Below are 19,549 nucleotides of genomic sequence, written 5' to 3'. Positions count from 1 at the left end.
GAAATAATTCTAGAAGTGCATGACCTAAGCTTCTAATTTTATTTGAGATTGTGTCCCTAAACACAAAAATTATGGCTCTGCTATTATCCTAAAAGTAGTTGTTGGAGATCGAAGTTGCGAGTTGGATGTCAAAGTTAAGTTTTAGTTAATTATTTGATTGAATTAAACCATAATCTCTTAGTTAATTATTGAGACTATGTTTATTTTTTACCGCTAAATCATTTCACAATAAATTGATATATTATACCAATTCAACTCATCTCCTGTGCCAAAAAACTCTTTAGAGTCTATCATACGCAATTAAATCATATAATATACCAAAGTCACGACCAATGGAAGAAACATGAATAGTTGTTTTGAGACATTTATACAATTTAACATTTTTTACATGCGTGGAAATGACGACATTTTTCTGGCCACAGTTGGGCATTCGACCAATTCACATTCTCCAATCCCACCTTCAAAATGCCCGAAGCCACAAAGCCCATATTGAAATTCCTTTATTTTAGACTTTCCGACATTTATGATCGTCTCCAAAAACCTTCCTTAAACCCCTCAACTTCTTCATCGTCTTCTAACCTCCAACCATTCATTCTCAAACCCAGTCAATCTCTTCCGATTTCGATTCTGATTCTGATTCATGTCAAACCCCCTAAAGCTTTTGAAAGCCAATGCTTCTAACCCGAAACTCTGGATCCTGATCGGGGTCGGCGTAGCTGGAGTCGTAATTTTAGCAGAGACACGAAGGAGGGGAAGAAATGGCAAAGTTTTGCAGGGAGAGGACTTTGGTGCTTTCATCCAGCGTTTTGAGCTTCGACCTTTCCCTCAGCCTCCGCCCCCTGCCGCCAGACAGCCTCTCGCTGGCCTCACTTTCGCCGTCAAGGATGTGTTCGTACTCTTCGTTTTCTTTCTCTCTGAAATTTGATTTCTTGGTTATTTTTCTTATCTGGGTTGGTGTTTTTGATCGTTTGTTTTTGTGGGGTTCTTCAGATTTGACGTGAAGGACTATGTGACGGGGTTTGGCAATCCGGACTGGAAGAGAACTCATGATGTTGCTGAGAAGACTGATGAGGTGGTAACTCTTCTGCTCAAGAATGGGGCTGCTTGTGTTGGGAAGACTGTTATGGATGAACTGGGTTTTGGGTAAGCCTCTGTTCATGTTCTCCGAGGTTTCTTATTTGCCAATGTTTTTTTGAGGTGTTTGTTTGATTGTTAATCTAGGATTACTGGGGATAACAAGCAATATGGAACTCCTACCAATCCAAAGTTGTCATCATTTGTACCTGGAGGTTCTTCTAGTGGGTCTGCTGTGGCTGTTGCAGGAGAGCTTGTTGACTTTGCTCTTGGTCAGTGCGATTTCTATCTGTTCTTCATGACGTATTGCTAAATTTTTGGGTGGATAGGCACTCTAATGTGCAAAGTGTTTTTATGATCATTTGGTTGCATGCGTGGATGGGACATTTGAGTCATTTGACATTTGCTTAATACATTGTTTTACGAGGTTGTCTTAGCAGTCTTTTTTTGTTTTTCAATAAAATAAAATAAAAAACTTGGTCCATTCTTATCAACAATCAACACATAAGAATCAACATGTTGGACCTCGCAAGATATGCACTTTATGTGAAGAACATTGACCTTCCAAGAGTGTTTCTGTTTCAGTATATATGATACTCACCGGTTTGGCAAAATTCAATTTGATCTAATAATAAAGTAACTTCTTATTGTGTAATATTATAGGCACTGATACGGTTGGTTGCATCAGAATTCCAGCTTCCTTTTGTGGTATACTTGCATTTCGGCCCTCACATGGAGTTGTACCAATGAATAGAGTTTTGTCGAATTCCCCGAGCTTGGATACTGTTGGTAAGTTGGCACATCAGTTGAATATTATTCCTTTGACTTTTTTCTTCATTTTCTATTATAGACTTTTCATTCATGTTTTTCTTGTGTGGCATTGTTAAGGATGGTTTGCTCGTGATCCATCTACTCTGCATCGGGTTGGGCATGTTCTACTTAAACTGAATTCAGTAGAACCTCGGAGGATGCGCCGCTTTGTTTTTGCTGATGATCTATTTCAGCTTTCAAAAGTTCCTTTGCAAAAGACTGTTCATGTTGTTGAAAAAGCAATAGAAAATTTATCTGGTTGTAAGTTTCATGACTGTTCACAGATATTTCCCGCTGATACTTTCAGTTCAAAAGGCTTAAAGATTCATTTTTGGGTGATAATGATTTTTGGCAATAAAAAGAGCTACAAAATGTCTCTGTGATGTTAAATGTAGCTTTTTGTTTCTGCAGATCAGTCTCCAAAACACATGAACTTTGGCCAGTACCTGGCTTCTAATGTCCCCAGTCTGAAAGGGTTCCTTGATCAATCATCAAAATTGCAAAAAGGAATTACTATTTTAAAAGCTCTCTCTTCTGTTATGATTTTATTACAGAGGTAAGCGCAGGTGATTCTTGACTACCCAATTTTTCACTCTTCATGTCATTCTTCTTATGTTTTAAAACATGGAGGCAATTATAGAGTATGTACTAAGAAATGTATTGGCAAGTTCATTATCCCAATATTTCTTTTGATACGGTTGTTACTCCCAAATATCACGTAGCACGCATATTGAGGGCGACCATCCTCGTACGCATGCACTGCACCGCAATGAAATCAAAATTTGAAAATTTTTATTTAATTTTTTCCCATTTTAGCCTTTTGTTTTCTTTAATTTCTTACATGCAGATAATTACATTTTTATAGCAAACACCAACATATTCTATCTCATTGATATGATGAAAATAGATATCTACTATCCTCTTTGCATTTCTCTATTCCACCTATGATCTTCTTTTGATATAAACTTCAATCAATGTAATTGAGCATGATTACAGTATATTTCAATAAAGAGGAAAAATGCGAAGTTTACTTGGTGAAATGTGTTTATTCAAGGCATTGCACCTAAAATTGTGTTCATGATTCATGTCAAATGACATGTTAATTTTCAATCGAACTTTGTTGCATGAAAATTGAAATTAAGTGACTCATTATAATCTCTTAAAATTTGGTAGAGAGAGACGAGAGGTCAGGTGAGAGACAGGCAGATAGCTGCAATGAGATGAACCTTGTTACTCATTATTTTTAACCACTAAAATTATTAGGCTTTTCCACATTCCTTCAATATGTCTGTTTTGTCGGTGCTGTGTGCATTATGAATGGCATGCTCAATACCAAATATTAGTAGTATGGACATCTTGTTTTTGGTGTACCTGTCACGTCATCTGATGGAATATTGGAAAGAGTCCTATGCAAATGTCTACATCATACACTCCTAGTATGAAGGACTGTTCGAATTGCTCAATGAGAGCTTTTACTATTGAACTACGATTGCTTCATAGTGGTGGTTGTTAAAATGCATGATGGTCGATATTTGAGCTCATGTTGTATGTTTGGACATATGCTCCATCTTTTGATTGTTGTTTTTTTAGGACTACAAACCCCTTTACTAATGAGTGTGATGTGGCATACACTTTTCAGATGTGAATTTAAAATAAATCACGAAGAATGGATTAAGTCAGTCAAACCCAAGTTAGGATCTAATGCATCTGAAGATGTTCTTGCAGCAATTAAAACATCTTATGATGATATAAAAACTCTATACAAAGTCAGAATGGAGACGAGAATTGCACTTAAAAGTTTATTAAAGGTATCTTCAATTTATTGTTGTGTACCTTGAAATGAGTGCATGTAAATATGTATGTTTTTTAGCAATTCTAATAAGTTTGCTATGCTTTATAAATTATGAGAAATTCTAGTGTTCTTTGGTATGAAGATTTGTCGTTTCTATTTTTGTGATTTTGTACAATTTTATGACCTCTTATTGGAGTGTATGTATTTGCTTAACTGCCACGTAATTTTGTAACTAACCCTTGGGGAAGGGGGTTGCCTGCCCCTTTCTCCCTTGGATTACCCCATGAATTTACAAAGCCGCTGGCCATATTGCATCTTTTATCAGTAATTGATCATCATATTTTGCACCAGTGTATGGGGATTTTTGAGAATTAACTTGTGACAGTCTTTGAGATCTGTCTTGTAGAATCGGTTTTCAAATATCCATCAGATCTCCTTTTAAAATATGAAGGTATTTTGCATCGTAGTTGTTCACCAGCCTTTATTATAGAGAGAAGAACAATTGGTTCTCCTTGAGAACATTGAGGGGATTGTAATATATAGTCACTTAAGCCGGTTTGTACGTCTCTTTTCTGGAAGAGTATGCTTTTGTCCCTGACTCATTTTGACCATAGAAGGAGTGGAACTGGAAACCATAGGATGAACCATCTTTTATCAAAAGTTAAAGATAAAGCTATGGAGAAGGCTCCTTTAAGGACCTCTTTGATCTGAGACTATTTGTTCCATCCATGAACTGGAAACCTTCGAAGAGGGCAGCTTTTACTGTATCTTCCTATCGTGTTACTTTGGAATCTATTGGCTTTTTGAGCCACCAAACTTCGCTGTCGCCCCAGGGACTCACCCTGAATATAAGCTGCTGGGTCTTCACAATCAGACTTGCAATGGCTGTGTCTGAGCATATCTTCTCCCCTCTTCGAAGTGAATAAATTTTGTTTTGCACCCCAATTTTTTTGGGATGGTTGCCCTCTGTGAGTTGACCTCTTTTACTAGACATCCTTTCTATGCAAAAGGAATCACTTTCCCTCATACCTTTCTGAAGACTGCATATTGGAGGGGGGTAATGATGCCAGGTACAAGATACTTCGACCAACCATCAAGCTCCACGGATTAAGATTGCACATGAGTTGAATGTGCCATTTTCTTTGAGTAGTGTCTTTTTTCCCAGGTAAAGCAAGTGAAAACTCCTTCCCTCAATCCTGCAAGAGTCTACTGCTTGCCATAGTTGATTCAAATCTGTGAGCAAGGGTAAGGTGGCTGAAGTTGAGGAGAGAGGAGGTGAGAGAGGACTTGTTTCGGCGAGTCAACTTCAGCAATGGGTTCAGCCTCTCATATTTTATGCTATTCATACACAACATTCAGATTTTAGCACTGTTACATTCCAAAAACTTGTCAGTCAAATACCTTTTCTCTGTAACTCTATCGGTTTTTTTAGCATCAAGCCGATACCAATTGACTTTCTTAAAGCTAGGGCACTACTTTTCTATTGTTCTGTGGAATCATTTAACCCTTACAGCATTTAAGGAGGCAAACTACAAAGTTTGAGTTGATATGACAGGCCATGAAAGGAAAAAGTGTTGAAAGATTTGAGAAGTGTACAGATACTAATCATGTTTGTGCAGTGGGAAAGATGGTTAAGGTTGTGATGATTTAGATGCCCGACCACTTAACCTGGATCTATCATGCTATCATTCTTTGTTGTATAGTACCTATATGTAACTTTCCACCTTATTGAGAAATAGTTTTTTCTTGTTCCAAGAAGAAAAAGGGTTATTATTTGTGAATGTATGGTTTCACTCTGGAATGGTTGTTAGTCAGTAATTCTTATTATAACAATTTCTGCTCAATTAATCTGTTATTATTCTTATCTTTTTTTTCACTCTAGGATGATGGGATATTAGTAATTCCTACAGTTGCGGACCCCCCACCAAAGTTTAGTACAAAGAAGGGAATTGCTTCTGAGTTTCGTGATAGGACATTTGCTTTATCAAGCATTTCAAGCATGTCTGGTTGCTGTGAAGTAAGTTAACAATCGAGTTTTAGTTATTTTCTATTGGCAGGGCTCAAAGAGTAATATGTTATTGTTGATACATCACATTATCAGGTTGCTGTTCCGCTGGGAAAGCAGGACGACTGCCCCATCTCAGTTTCACTCATAACATTTCATGGTGCCGATAAGTTTCTTCTGGACACTGTCCTGGATATTTTCTCAGCTCTTCAAGAGCAAGTTGGCATTGCTTCTAACAATTTATTGCCATTTGCTGATACCAATGGGGACATGGATGCCTCTGAACTATTGAAAGAAAAGGTTTGGCTCAATTGTTGATGGGATGAATAATGTCAGTCTTGGTATTGATATGATGTAATTTTTTTTCTATTTAAATTTTTATAAAAGAACTTGATTTTCATTAAAAAAAAAAAAAATACAAAGGCGTTGAGAAGAAAAGCCCACAGAAGGCATGATATAATTTGATGTAAAGTGGGTTATTATTCAACTTGTAAGAGTTATTTTGCTAACATTTACACTTTCTGGTTTAATTACAAGATAAAATTGTTTTTGAACTCTGATTTTAGAAACTAAAAATTCAGTGACTGGTAACATTGAACGAATAAGAAAAATGCAGTGATTTCCTAGGAATCCTTGAACAGAATGTGTGAAGGCCTAGGTCTGTTTCAACGAAGGTCTCAGATTTTGATTTCAAGAAAAAAATTGAATTCTTTCGTATTACATTTCTCCATCTTGTCTTTGCACATGTCATAAACCCTCGACTGTATCTGCTATGAAAACATGTTTCCACCTGGTCTATCTACTCTTTATACCTGGTATTTCAGTGTTCACTTCTCTTACCCCCTCTTAAGGGACAAATTTGTTCTGTCTTATGCATAGACTGTTGTGAATATGATCTCTATTTTCATTTAGTTACTTCTAACTCAATTTTTTGAGCTTTGTATGGGAAATATTGCGCAAACACTTCTGTAGTTGCATGAAATGAAGTCTTGTATGATAGCCAACTTCGTTTGCACTTTGTTTGATCTAAAACATCTGGGGTTATCTATTTTTATTTTTCATAAAAAGTTGACTAGCTTACATATTCCAATATAATTTGATCGTTGATTGTTAATCAATTCTTTTTGTTCAACGGTTAATTAAATGAAAAATAATGATTTCCAGGGCAATGCAGCTTTTAAAGGAAGGCAGTGGAATAAAGCTGTTAGTTACTACGCAGATGCTATTAAATTAAATGGGACAAATGCAACTTATTATTGCAACCGAGCTGCCGCTTACTTAGAGTTAGGCTGGTATGTTAACCTAATGTTTCCAATCATTATTTACTTATTCTACCTGGTTTGTTTTGACTTCATCTATTACTTGAATTGCACTTTATGTAGCTTTCAACAAGCTGAAGATGACTGCAGCAAAGCCATATTACTTGATAAGAAGGTAACTATCTGATTTATGCATGACTACGTAGAAAAACAGCCAACACAAAAGTACCGAACACACACATTCATAGTCAAAAACCGAAAGAAAGCATTATAAGAAAAGGCTCCAAATATTGACGATAAGAGACAAAAGATGTTACAGAATCTTCTATCACAAATGGTTTAAGGAGAAAGGCGCTGTATGGTATCTAGTAGGGGTATAAATGGATTGGTTCGGCTGGATTGGATTGGGAAGCCAAAATCAAACAACAATATTATTAAAAGTCCAAGACTAAGCTGAACCACTAGCATGTCATTACCGAACCGACTAACTGACGGTCGGTTCGTTCAGTCAAATAGGTTGTTCACATGTCTACAATAATGTCATGCACGTGGCTACTGAGAATCGGTGGACAGAAATCCAATATATTAAACAAAATATTGAATATACTGCTACTTGAACTCAACCTGACCAAAATATTGAATTTACTGCTGCTTGAACTCAACCTGGCTTATATCAGTGCTACTCCAACGCCAACTACACCACCAAGGCAATTTGAGAAATAACACAAACGTTATATATATATATATATATATATATTAATAATTGGTCAGTTCAGTTTGAATTGGTTTGTTCTTTGCCAAATTCAACCTGACTGAGTTTTGGATTTTTTAAATTTCAAACCAAAAGTGCCAAACCAACCATCTTTCAACATGAGCCAACAAGCGGTTTTAATCAGCTTAAGCTTTTTTTTTTTTTTTTGGGTTTGTCCTTGCACCTCTGTTACCTGGCCATAGTCTCGCTCCGCACTACCTCCTAGTTTGACCTCACATCTAAATGGGACAAATGTGATCAAAGCAAAATAGGACTCCAGTGGAATTTAATTTGTTGCTTTATCAACAAGATGTGGATGGATGAACTAAAACTTTCTGCAGGGTTTTTATTATTGCTGTTTCTCTCTCTCTCACTCCCTCTCTTTCTCTCTCCCTCAGTTATTATTATGCAATTTATTCATACGGATAGCTTCCCATGAAGAAGATACTTTGTGAACCGTATGAATCAATTGCTAAGTCTTCGGTTGAGTGGGAACGGATAATCATAATACATTTTGCTGTTACTACATATTGCGAGCTGGATGCTTATCAAAACAATTTCATCTTAGCGTTCGAAAATTTGCAATTATATGATGATATTCTTAACATTTAATTGCTTCATGCAGAATGTGAAGGCATATCTCAGACGGGGAACTGCCAGAGAGTCTCTTCTTCTCTATAAAGAAGCCATCAAAGGTGAGAGTTATGATTTTTTTTTTCACTATAAGACTTCAAACTATTTATAATCCATCTGAAGATGGATTGTTCATGTTCTAGCTCTGCGCTTTCTTTGCATGCAAGCGTATGCATGTTCATTTTCATTACTAAAAATAAATAATCTTGGACAATCCATCATGAATGTTGAATGCAATCAAGTTCAGAGAAATTATATTCACTTAGATTGATTTCGTGCATCTAGTAGAACTTTTGGCTAATCATTTAGTTATTTAGTATTCTTTAGAACCCTGAAAATTTCTTATACAGTGAAGCTTATTACAAGGTCTCTAGAGAGAGGTTTGAATACTCAACATAAGTCTCCCCTGAAAAAGAAAACAGAGATGTCAAGTCTTGTCATTATAGGCTATTAGTGGTTTGGTTTTATTTCTGGAACGTCTTTAGATACATATTCATGATTCACATAAGATAGTCGTGAAAGCATCACTTTTCGTTCGGTTGAGTTTGTGTGCATTCATATTATGAAGTGTTTTCTCTGTTAATGGAAGTGAGTTTCGGTACATGTTCAATAAGTATTTGGTTTTCTTTCTCATAAATTTTGCAGATTTCAAGCATGCTCTTGTTCTCGAACCGCAGAATAAAGTTGCAAATCTTGCTGAAAAGCGATTACAAAAACTGATCAGTTGAGGATGCAACTCTTGTATGGAAAACGAAAAATAAAACCCAAATGATACGACTCCAAGATAAGAAGAAAATATAAAAATAAAAAGAACAAAAGCCAAGGTGATAGAGGCATTGTAATTGTGATTTGTGGAATGAAAGTAAAGGGTAGAGTTGGAAACGAGTCAGAGCCTAGCGGCTGCTCTGCCAATTTTGTTGGTATATATGAAACTGTAATCAGCCTTATTTTGGCACAAGACCTTGTGGAATTCTTAACCTTTTGACCGTCCGGAATTTCAATTGGGATTCTGGGTGCTTCTTTAGCGTTGTGAAATATTTTCTTTTCATCTTTTTCTAAACAAGTTTATTGTTATCCTTTCCGCTGATTCTCAAGAAGTGTTCAGAGAAGATGACAGAAAACGAGTTTTGAAATTGAGGTTTTTTTACCTTTGCTAACGTCGAATTTGGATGAAATGACCAAAACAGAACCTCGAGCATGTAAATTGAGCTTTCTTGCTTTTAGTATTAGTCTAAACATCTTGTTTAACAAGTTGATAGGGTGAGAATTTTATGGATAGTGCTTGTGCTCAGTATTTGGTAATTAGAACACGTGAAATCATAATGTATATATTTTGATAATCAAGAGAATCAACTTCTCTCCAAACAATTTCAAAGTATTGTTTTAGAATGTACAATTAGATTTAGTAGAAATGCAATTACAACGTAAATATTTTCTTGTGTACATCAAACACTTCTGATGAAGAGAGTTGTGGTTCCTGCTCAAAAACATCAAAATATCCAAAAAGAATATTAATATATATTAGTTCTAAAACAGCTATATATCCATTGTAACTTTTTCTAAAAAAGAGTAAAATGATAAATAGGGAAAAGAGTAAGGGAGTAGTGAAATGACCTGAATTTGTTTGTAACGAAGCACTTTTCTTAGAAAAGAACAAGAGAAACATCCTTGTTTGTTAGCCCTTTGAACAGTATCATGCATGTATTCAAGCAGCCGTCCGTACGTCAAATTTCCAAAAGTCTTTACCAAATGAATCAAAATAAATGTCATTGCTCCATTCATTGTCTTCCCTGTTAGTATCTGCATTATAATTTATATATATATATATATATATCAGTCTCCTTAATTCTATCGTCAACCTCTACTTCCATATATACTTTCACTATAACATGAAGTTCTATCGGTATGAGACATTTTAAGTGAAACTAAAAGCCAAAGTTACGAGGGTCATTTATGCCAATAAACTAGACAACATCATACCATATTTATCATGTTCTTTTGGAGTCTTTAAAAATCGGTATGAACCATGGTTTAGATCTATTGAATAGAGGGCGTGCTTAGAAAAAAAGAGTTGGATAGTATTTGAGTATGACTATATAAGAGTAGATTTCATGATTTTCTTTGAAGGGAAGGATTGTCCAAAAATTGATCGAAGTCTCACATGAGCTATATAAAAAGAAGATCGTAGATTATGTGTATATAACGAGAGAGACAATATAATCATCAATATGATGTTTTTTTGGGAGGACAAAGAAAACCATATTGAATTCGTAGATTTAGGTGAAAGTTCCATTGTCTATTTTACTTATCAAAGTGATCTTAAGTTCAAACGGTTACTAAATGCAAATCGAAACTTTAACAATCAAGTAGTTTTTCGTCAATTTTCTTAAAAAGATTCAATATATGTCAAAAATCAATTGGATACAAAATTAAAGATCTAGAACTTATTAAATATTCTTGAAGAATACGAAGCTATTGAACACGAACATAAAGTTTTTTTTGAAACCAAACAAATAAAAAAAGAGAAAAACCACAATTATATTTATAAAATATAGAAAAATATCACTGTCAATCTGCGATGAATCGTATATATTACTATCTATGTCTACTATATGATATATAGATGTAATAGTTTATCTTTATTTATCTCATCGTGATTTATTTTATAATAGATTATTTTATTTTAAGAAGTTTTTTCATTTAAAATAATTAAAAAGAAGAAAAGAAAAACAAGTGATAGAAGTAAAAGAAGATGAGGAATATAATATGTGCAGTCTTACAGAAGTATCAGCAGCAAATTGATCATCTCCACAAGCACTCATAGATATTGCCAATCCACCACTAGTCTCCTTCCTCGCCCCCGATGGCGGTCTATTATCCAACCACTCATCTCTTCTCCACACACAAGAGAGAAAAAAAAAAATCAAACCAAACCAAAATCAAAATCAAAGAAAAGAAGAATCTAAAGAGAGAGAGAGCGTCATTGATCAAAACCTGTTGCGGTCGTAAACATAGGCAAGATCGAGAATCGTTCCACTATGGCAGGCATCGACAATGGCGTGGAGAGTGACACCGTTCTTTAGAGGGGAAACAATGGTCGCATTGATCTCATTGTCCGTTATCATCCCTTCCTCCATGAAGTCAACTGGACATATGGTCTCATCGTAGCCATCGAGCTCGTCCATGTCGAAATCTGGCTGTCGTAGTCCATGACCGGAGAAGTAGAACACGAGGTTTTCGCCGCCAGTGCAACCTTCAACTAGCCATTTTAGACCGTTTTGGATGTTCTTCTTTGTTGGTATTTGCTCGGGCTTCGTTTCATCCTCTGTTGAAGTAAAATAATATCAAATTTTCATCGACCATTTTCATTACATCGTAGAATACATCAGTGTCAGCTGCGTTCAAAGTTTGGCAGCCACAGATTTTTGAACGGAAGACAGCAAAAACTAAAATAGATTTGATCAAAGACCATAATTGTGAATTAAAATTCAATTGGATAGTATATATATATATATGAAAAATGGTCGAAAATATTTACAAAACATTGTAAAATTTTAAATTTCTTTTCAATTATCTATTAGTGACATATTTAAAATTTTACAGTATTTTGTAAATATTTTAATTTGTTTTTTATATTAAAAATATATATATATATATAAAACTTATATTATTTTAATTAATAAAATAAAAAAAGATGCTTACATGACATATAATAGACAAAGCTAAGAAGTATCATATTCTTGTTAGTATTGACTATTGAGATTTTCCTTTTTAATTGGATGAGGTGGAGGGGAAAGTATTATACATTATATATATATAAAATTAGGATTTTAAAGATATTTCAAAAGAAAAGAAAGGTATTCTTCAAAAGTGATTATAGAAACTAAAAAGCCATACGTTACATTTAGGGAAGAAGATGCACCTCTAAAAAAATACTCACTATTAATAATTAAGGGTAAAAGTTACTTGTATTCAAGTTTATCGTTTAAAACTATCATAAATAGTAAAAAATGATTAAATGGGTTAAAATTAAATAGAGTAAAATTTTGTCATATGATGATGTAAAAAACGACAAAGTAGATAATTTTCGAACATAGTTAAGAAAAAGTCAATGAATCGGACTAATCCGCCTTTTTTTTTTGGTTATATATAAATATATTTTAAATAATTTAAACTAAGAGCAAAATAAGAATAAATTGAACAAACAAAAAACAAAATTTTATTGGAAATCTGAAAAAGTTTCTTCCTTAGAAACTCCGAAAATTAGAAACAAAAAATATCAACAAGCAAGTGCTTAACACCAAAATATAAAAAGATATTTCAAATGAGAAAAGTTCATAAATTTAATCTTAGAAGAAAAAAGAAAACACGAAGGCACAAAGAAGAGAAATAATATTACCTGTAAGAATACGAATGTTTTGTTTGGAATATCCAAAATAATTGATCAACAAATCTTGCATATTTCGAACATCATTCACAGTTCCTTGTAGCCTATGCTTCCAATTCTTGTAAGTCACCCCACAGAGGAGAGCACGCTTTATTGTCCGCCGCCCGTCCGAGGAGGTGGACGAGAGGGTTCTCGTCGGAGGCGGTACTGACGACGGCCAGAGAACCGTTTGATGATCTGGTCTCGATTCGTCATCTTGACTCGCGTATCGTCTCCGTCGCAACGCTACTCCGGCACCAGAGGAGGAGGAGGAAGAAGAAGGTTTGAAGGAGTGATTATTATTGCATTTGCAATATTTGAAGCCATTATTGATTTTTGTGTGGTTCTTGTTGATCTTGCAACAACAATATTCACTTTTGCTATACATTTTTATGCCTTTCCTTCAAGACAAAGGAGTGATCGAAAGACAGAATATATAAAAGGTCTGATCAGGTGCATGTTTGGGAACAAATTCAAGAAAAAGAATCTTATAATATAATTAAATGTTTGTTCTTTTTTACTTTGGTTATTATTCTCTTCAACCTTTTAGACTTAATTTACATTGTTTATGCTATTTTGGTTGTTATACTTTTTAATTAACAGTTCATGTTAATGCAACAAAAATGATGATTGAATAGAAAATGTGGTTTTTATTCCTTAATTATGCACAATATTTTTCTTCACACTTTTCTTATAAGGACGTTTAATTCCTGTGTAGAGTTAGAGTTGGTATAATTATCATACGAGAGATTGAGGGAGTTGATACAAATAACAAGATGAGAAATGAGCGAGTTCAATAGCTATCCTTTTTAATTAACGATGAACAAAAGAGCGGGTGAGTTTTCTATATCCATAATTTAAATTTCAACTTTCAAAGTCTATGCATCGATACTTTCTTTCCATTTTATATTACATCTTATTGGAAATAATCTATTGTGAAACTTATATTTATATAAATTAAACCCGTAAAATTTCATAATAAGTGAATCGATTTATGTTCTTTAATTAGATTTTTCTTTGAAATCTATCGGTGCATTTACTATAATCATTCATTTTGTAAAATCGACATTTGAAAAAGTCTACACACGTTTGAGAATCAATGCATGGATGATTTTCAAAGGTAATTATAAGGAAAAAGATTTTGGAGTTTAATTCATTCAAAATATACAATTTGCACAATAATGGTTCAATGAAATGTGACAGATCACAGACTTACAAAATTCTCAAAGGGTTTAAATCGATAATTTTTCTTAACTTTAATTGATATAACCTGAAAGTAAAGTGGTACTCATTTGAAGGTGTGCAAGAGTAGAAGTTCTTGTTCAGAGAGAGTACTTTCACACTCAAAGGAGAGCCTAAGTAATCCTTCACTGAGTTAAGTTATTTGTGTGTCGATGTAATTCTCGTTTATTTATAGATAAAAACAATGGTGTAACAATGAACAGTTAGTTTCATTATCAGTGATCATCTCTCATTGGGCTCCCTAATACCTCCATATGCAATTGATTTCTTACTAAAGCAAAGCTATTATTAATACTCTAAAACCACAAATCTTAGTTTTGAAATCCTAAAGCATGTTTTGAGACCACTAAACTATATTGAAACCCTATTAAAAATGCAAAAGAAAAGAAATGCAAGATGTTGATAAAAATCATGTTATGCAAGAATAGTATATAAAAGATGTCGTGTAGAAATTAAACTTGCATGAAATGATGCTACAACGTTGCATAAATTCAAAGCTACAAGACTCTGTACCAACAAAAGTGATCATCGTTACGCTAAGACGCCAACTTATCCTTTGAGCACGCCAACTTAGATAAAGGTGGTAGAAGTGAACAATGAATCAAAATCACAGAGCCTACAACAATGCATGTTGCAGCATGGTGGGTGTCTGCATCATTTGAACCAAATTATCCCCAAACACCTCAATTCACCTGAGAGTTGTAGAGATAAGGGAGCTACTGTCACGTCAAGCTGTCACCATAAAGGAGACTTGATTACTTAAACCAACATTATCGGCCTTCAGCACTGTCACACACTGGTTCTCAAACGGGTCCCATATATTTTCCCTATAAAATGACCCTAGCTCTCCACCAACAATGGACCAAGAACGGAGCTCAAGAATATAAATTCTAAGAAGAAAAAGGGGAGCTTCTTGGAGATGGGAGATCGTGGGTAGACCTGATCCTGATCAGGATTCAAGCTGCATCATTGTAGTTTTTCTTTAAAAAATTATTTTAACGACTATTTCCAGCTAACTTTATAGTGTAATGCTCGATGGATCCGGAAACTAATTTTGTTGACATGAACTTTATAATTTATAGTTTAGTAAAAACATTAAAAAAAAATGTAAAAAATGAGACTTAAATTTAGGTTTATATATATATATATATAAATAAAGGTGTGCATAAAGGTGAGATGTGCTCTGGGCTATACTAAATCTTTGAAGGCCTATGCTATATCAATTTATTATTGTTAATCAAATATATCTTTAATTTTATTGTGTATCTTATTGTTTAAAAGTTCTTCATAATAAGAAGTGTTTTTTTTTTGTAAAATGATAGCACATGGACCTTTAGAAAAAGTAAGTGTGTGAAAAATATTTAAAGCAGCTGAGGTCGAGTGTGGAAATATTACAAAGGTTTTCATTAATTTATAGTGTAGAGTACATATATGGCTCTAGTCTTTATAATTAGGGATAATTAAAGACACCAAGCTATAGAGAAAATGGGGGTAAACACACATTGAATTAGCATGGATGACTTCCAGTTTGATTGGTCTAGATTGCATCAGGAGACGAGTATAGTAAGTTTTTTCACTTAAAGAGCACATTGCTATATCTATAGAACATTTTGATTAATGTAACTATGATAGTATGAGAGTCTATAGTCAAGTTTTGCACTAACTATTTTTCTATTGTTTTTTAATTCTCATCTTACAATTCCTAATGAAGTTTACTTTTACTATCTTCTTAAGATGTTCGTATCAACAACTCGACCAATATTTGAAGTTACCGTGTTCATGTAGATTCGAACACTTGGTTTAATGCAGTAAATGACTTTGACCTTGTGTAACTTTAACCATAAACAATAATCATAAATTCATATAACACAAAACATTTTCTTGTAGAAAGAAGTTCTGTTAGTAGACGGTATTGCATCGAACTGGATTAGTGGAAGTTGTGTACCGATCTTGTGTGTACTTTATTACTTTATTTTAGGATTGCTATAACCTTGACTAAGTGTAGATCAGTGTTACATGCATTGTGTGTCACCTAACTTCTTTCTTTCATATTTGTTATATTAATATTATTTTGTTTCTTTTAAATTACAATAATATATAAGCTTTCGATTGATATAATAGTTTTATGTTCTCTGCAAATCCGATCCACTTTGATCTTTCCATATGGAGTGCGTAATTAATCAATGACAGTTACAAGCTTAGCACAAGATCGATGATAGCATATCATTCAACAAATTGATATACCTCGATGAGTTCTAAGGAGTCGATATGATGATGATGTGCCCAAACTTTTTGGTTTTGAAACTTTTGTACCAACAAAACAGAGAAAAACTCATTTGGCTAACTTAAGATTTTGCACTCAACATTTCCGGTGGCAGAGAAGAGAGAATCAAGATCGAAACTTTGTAGGAAAGGCTTTTGTTATGGGAACTTTGATTGTGCTTTTCGATTTTCTTGACAAGGAAATAGACCACATGCAGTAGAAGAATTTAGTTAGAGATGGTTGCAAATATAACAATTAGATTATATATATATATATATATATATATATATATATATATATATATATATATATATATATATAACAACATTCTAAAAAATTGTAAATATGTAAAATTTGTCAAAATCTGTGAAATGATAGAAATCTATAGTTGATCATGTCGCTAATCAGTTGTAGAACCAGAAATTTTATATAGAGAAGCACCGAACACTGTATAATAAACACACTAAAAAATATTAGAAAAATTTCTCGACGTTTCGCTGATGCTCCAATAACATTACAATAAAGAAAAGACTAGCAATTTTCACGTATGATTTTTTGTAATGTAAATGTGAATTAATTAAAAATTGAATCAAACAGAGAAAAAAAAAACTTTTATGTTAGATAACAAACAACGATTAGAAAATAAGTTAGAATTTTATCTTAGTTAGAATAATTAGAATTTATCTTAGTTAGAATAATTAGAATGATACTTTTTACTAGAATAATTTTTGAGATCAGAGTGGAAGTTTGGATCATCGAGTTTTATCAATCAAACTCCTAACTCAGTGGTTTTACGGGCACAACCACTACACCAAAACCAGAATTTAATTAAATTAATTATTATTTAATATATATTGTAATTTGACACCTCAAAATTAAGATTAAAATACAAAAATCAATAATGTAAGGGGGCACGTGCCCCCGACCCCTTGATAAATCTGCCTCTATCACTTATAGACTTTATGTTATGTATATATAGTTTTTCTAAAAAATGTGTTGCTATATAGTTAATTATTATTCCTAAAGTTGCTCTCCGTTAATATTTTTTAAAATATTACACTCATATAATTTATCGAGAAAATTGAAATATTTTGGTTCTATAATTTGGATTAAGTTAAAAAAAATTTAGGATTTATAGTTTGTAATTAGAATTTATTCTTGATTGTTTTACGAACTATTAACGAGGTTTTAGTAAATTCCTTTGAACTATATAGGAAATTACCTTTCAAGTCTTTAACTTTATCTAAATCATAGAGACCAAATTGAAATGATCGGGTGCCGTATGACGATGGTGAACGATGACAATAGGCATGAGAGAGTGTTGTTGAGAAATAGTTGGAGGGTTTGGTGGCTGTGGACGCTCTCTCTCTCTCTTTTCTACTTTTTCTCTCTTTTCTACTTTCGATCATTTCCCTTCCCTTCTTTCAAGTTTGCTTGAATCAAATTCTTCCCATGTGATTTTTCCTTTTGGTGTTGCATGCTCGAGACAAAACAAAAAAGAAAATTAAGTATTTTCATTAGTTTCTTTTTACAAAAGGAGAAGAAAAATTGAAAGACAACTGTCCACTTTGATTTGACAACATATAAGCTAAGAGAGAGAAAAAGGATTGAGATTTCAACTGATATTATTCACGGATAGCAACATCATTAATAGAAGATATACGAGGGTGATGATAACAACTGATAATATATTTCTCAAGTTTAAAACTACCACTAACATATAACAGTTATAATTAATAACAATTATCTATATACCAACATTTTATCTTTTATGTTATAATATATGCTTTTATTTTAGACTTTTTTGTGTTTTATGCAACTAAACCCTCTTTTGAATCGATCCTTTTAAAATTATATTTAGATTTGTTAATATGTAATAAAATGTTTGTTGTAATTATCATTGGAATTTTATATTTAATTTCTTAGACTAATTGGTTTTTGTCTTCGTTAGGGGTAGTTTAATTTCATGATCTTTTGATAATTAATAACATATAATCATGAAAATTCTTTTGTTATTTTTCTTGTCACCCTTTTATTTTCTTTTTTATTTTCACTTTTCTTCCTTATTTTTATATTAACAAATTTTTTCATGATAATAGAATCCATGTCACTACATTTTCTAAATTGTAAAAATTAGCAAATTTAAAAGTAGATAATCCTTTGATATCCGTTTGATATATCTAATTATTCGTCATATTTATCATATTTGCAATATGCAAAAAGAGGTGCCGTAGACTGCTTTTTTCTAAATGTTTTTTGTCATATGATGCAATTTTTCTATTATTTATTTTAAGTGTGCTAAATTGACCTTTTCATTTTATGATGCCTAGTTGAAATCTTTTATAAACACAACTTTAAATTTGGATGGTTCAGATTATACTTAAATTAAAGTATATGTCTTTAAAGTTTGTACTTTCTATTGCTAGAATTAATGAGAAAACCCATACCTAAATTTCCAACTATTTTAATATTCTTTTTACTACTTATTATAATTTCTCAATAAATTAAATGAAGTGATTGTGTGAATTAAATTAGCTTAATTAGCTTTAAAGAAGGAATCCCAAGTCTTGATGTAGAAAAGGGTATGGTGGTGAAGTGGGAATCAAGTGTTTTGTAACATCAAATCTAACCTAATATATATATGTTTTCATTTCAAACATATCAAGCAACGAATCCACATCCTATTCTCTTCTTTAATACTTTATATAACATGGATCGAATAAAGAACAATCCCATCTCCTTTTTGCCTCTCTCGATCAATCTCACACCACAAATCTTTTTCTTTTTAAAAAGGATACGATGGGTTAGGAGTTGCACTTGAAAATCTCTATTAGGTGAACACCTTTTTAGTATTCTCATCATCTTCCAAACCTTTCAAAAGATATTCATTAAACACAACAAAACTCTCTTTTATTCCCTACAAAGGTTACCCTGTTAGACCCCTTTTTGATAATATTTTATATTTAAGGCGTTTACTAGTACTTATTCTTTTTTCTCATTCTTCTATTTTTTTATTAAAAAAAAGCTAGAAATAATAATATGTTTGATAAAGATTTTTGTTTATTATTTCTTAAAAAAGCGAAAACCTTTGATTCGATAACTATTACTTGTTTATACTATAGTTTTGAAGACAATATAGTTATATATAATATTAGAAATGTGTATAACGACATGCATTAACAAGGATAAAGAAATATTCGATAACATATGATCAAGTTTCATCGCATTAAAACTAGCTAATTGACGATTCTTTTTGTAACGTGGAATTGTTAACCTACCCTTTCTAGATATAGT

The 19,549-nt window shown here is 32.9% G+C and overlaps 2 protein-coding genes across 3 annotated transcripts; one reads left to right on the top strand and one right to left on the bottom strand.

Annotated features, from left to right (window-relative positions):
• The first annotated feature begins 435 nt into the window (after nucleotides 1-435).
• Nucleotides 436-9,372, top strand: LOC103495420 (outer envelope protein 64, mitochondrial). The gene is made up of 13 exons (XM_008456976.3): nucleotides 436-888; nucleotides 991-1,143; nucleotides 1,222-1,346; nucleotides 1,738-1,863; nucleotides 1,963-2,145; nucleotides 2,296-2,440; nucleotides 3,524-3,692; nucleotides 5,559-5,693; nucleotides 5,778-5,981; nucleotides 6,846-6,973; nucleotides 7,064-7,115; nucleotides 8,317-8,386; nucleotides 8,970-9,372. The coding sequence occupies exons 1-13, from the start codon at nucleotides 641-643 to the stop codon at nucleotides 9,050-9,052; spliced, it is 1,821 nt and encodes a 606-aa protein (XP_008455198.2). The 5' UTR covers nucleotides 436-640; the 3' UTR covers nucleotides 9,053-9,372.
• Nucleotides 9,373-9,638: 266 nt separating this feature from the next.
• Nucleotides 9,639-13,179, bottom strand: LOC103495419 (metacaspase-1). Of its 2 annotated transcripts, none has more exons than XM_051084106.1 (5): nucleotides 12,724-13,179; nucleotides 11,319-11,649; nucleotides 11,105-11,219; nucleotides 9,939-10,124; nucleotides 9,639-9,801 (listed from the first exon to the last, which is right to left on the bottom strand). In XM_051084106.1, the coding sequence occupies exons 1-5, from the start codon at nucleotides 13,136-13,138 to the stop codon at nucleotides 9,742-9,744; spliced, it is 1,107 nt and encodes a 368-aa protein (XP_050940063.1). In that variant the 5' UTR covers nucleotides 13,139-13,179; the 3' UTR covers nucleotides 9,639-9,741. The 2 variants fall into 2 exon arrangements, with proteins under 2 accessions (XP_050940063.1, XP_008455197.2); XM_008456975.3 differs by having other exon boundaries at nucleotides 11,105-11,216; nucleotides 12,724-13,173.
• Between the last annotated feature and the right edge of the window lie 6,370 nt (nucleotides 13,180-19,549).

This window comes from Cucumis melo, chromosome 1 (assembly GCF_025177605.1).
Source record: "Cucumis melo cultivar AY chromosome 1, USDA_Cmelo_AY_1.0, whole genome shotgun sequence".
Lineage (NCBI taxonomy): Eukaryota > Viridiplantae > Streptophyta > Magnoliopsida > Cucurbitales > Cucurbitaceae > Cucumis > Cucumis melo.
The sequence above is the reverse complement of the archived record's forward strand: the minus strand, read 5'-3'. Positions and strand labels throughout refer to the sequence as shown.

Excerpts from the sequence above, each read along its gene's own strand:
- LOC103495420 (XM_008456976.3), top strand. The coding sequence starts at position 641 with ATGTCAAACCCCCTAAAGCTTTTGAAAGCCAATGCTTCTAACCCGAAA. Across the intron at positions 3,693-5,558 it reads CACTTAAAAGTTTATTAAAG|GATGATGGGATATTAGTAAT; the intron begins GTATCTTCAATT and ends TTTTCACTCTAG. Across the intron at positions 8,387-8,969 it reads CTATAAAGAAGCCATCAAAG|ATTTCAAGCATGCTCTTGTT; the intron begins GTGAGAGTTATG and ends TAAATTTTGCAG.
- LOC103495419 (XM_051084106.1), bottom strand. The coding sequence starts at position 13,138 with ATGTATAGCAAAAGTGAATATTGTTGTTGCAAGATCAACAAGAACCAC. Across the intron at positions 10,125-11,104 it reads AATTTGCTGCTGATACTTCT|ATACTAACAGGGAAGACAAT; the intron begins GTAAGACTGCAC and ends ATTATAATGCAG. Across the intron at positions 9,802-9,938 it reads TTCGTTACAAACAAATTCAG|GAACCACAACTCTCTTCATC; the intron begins GTCATTTCACTA and ends GTTTTTGAGCAG.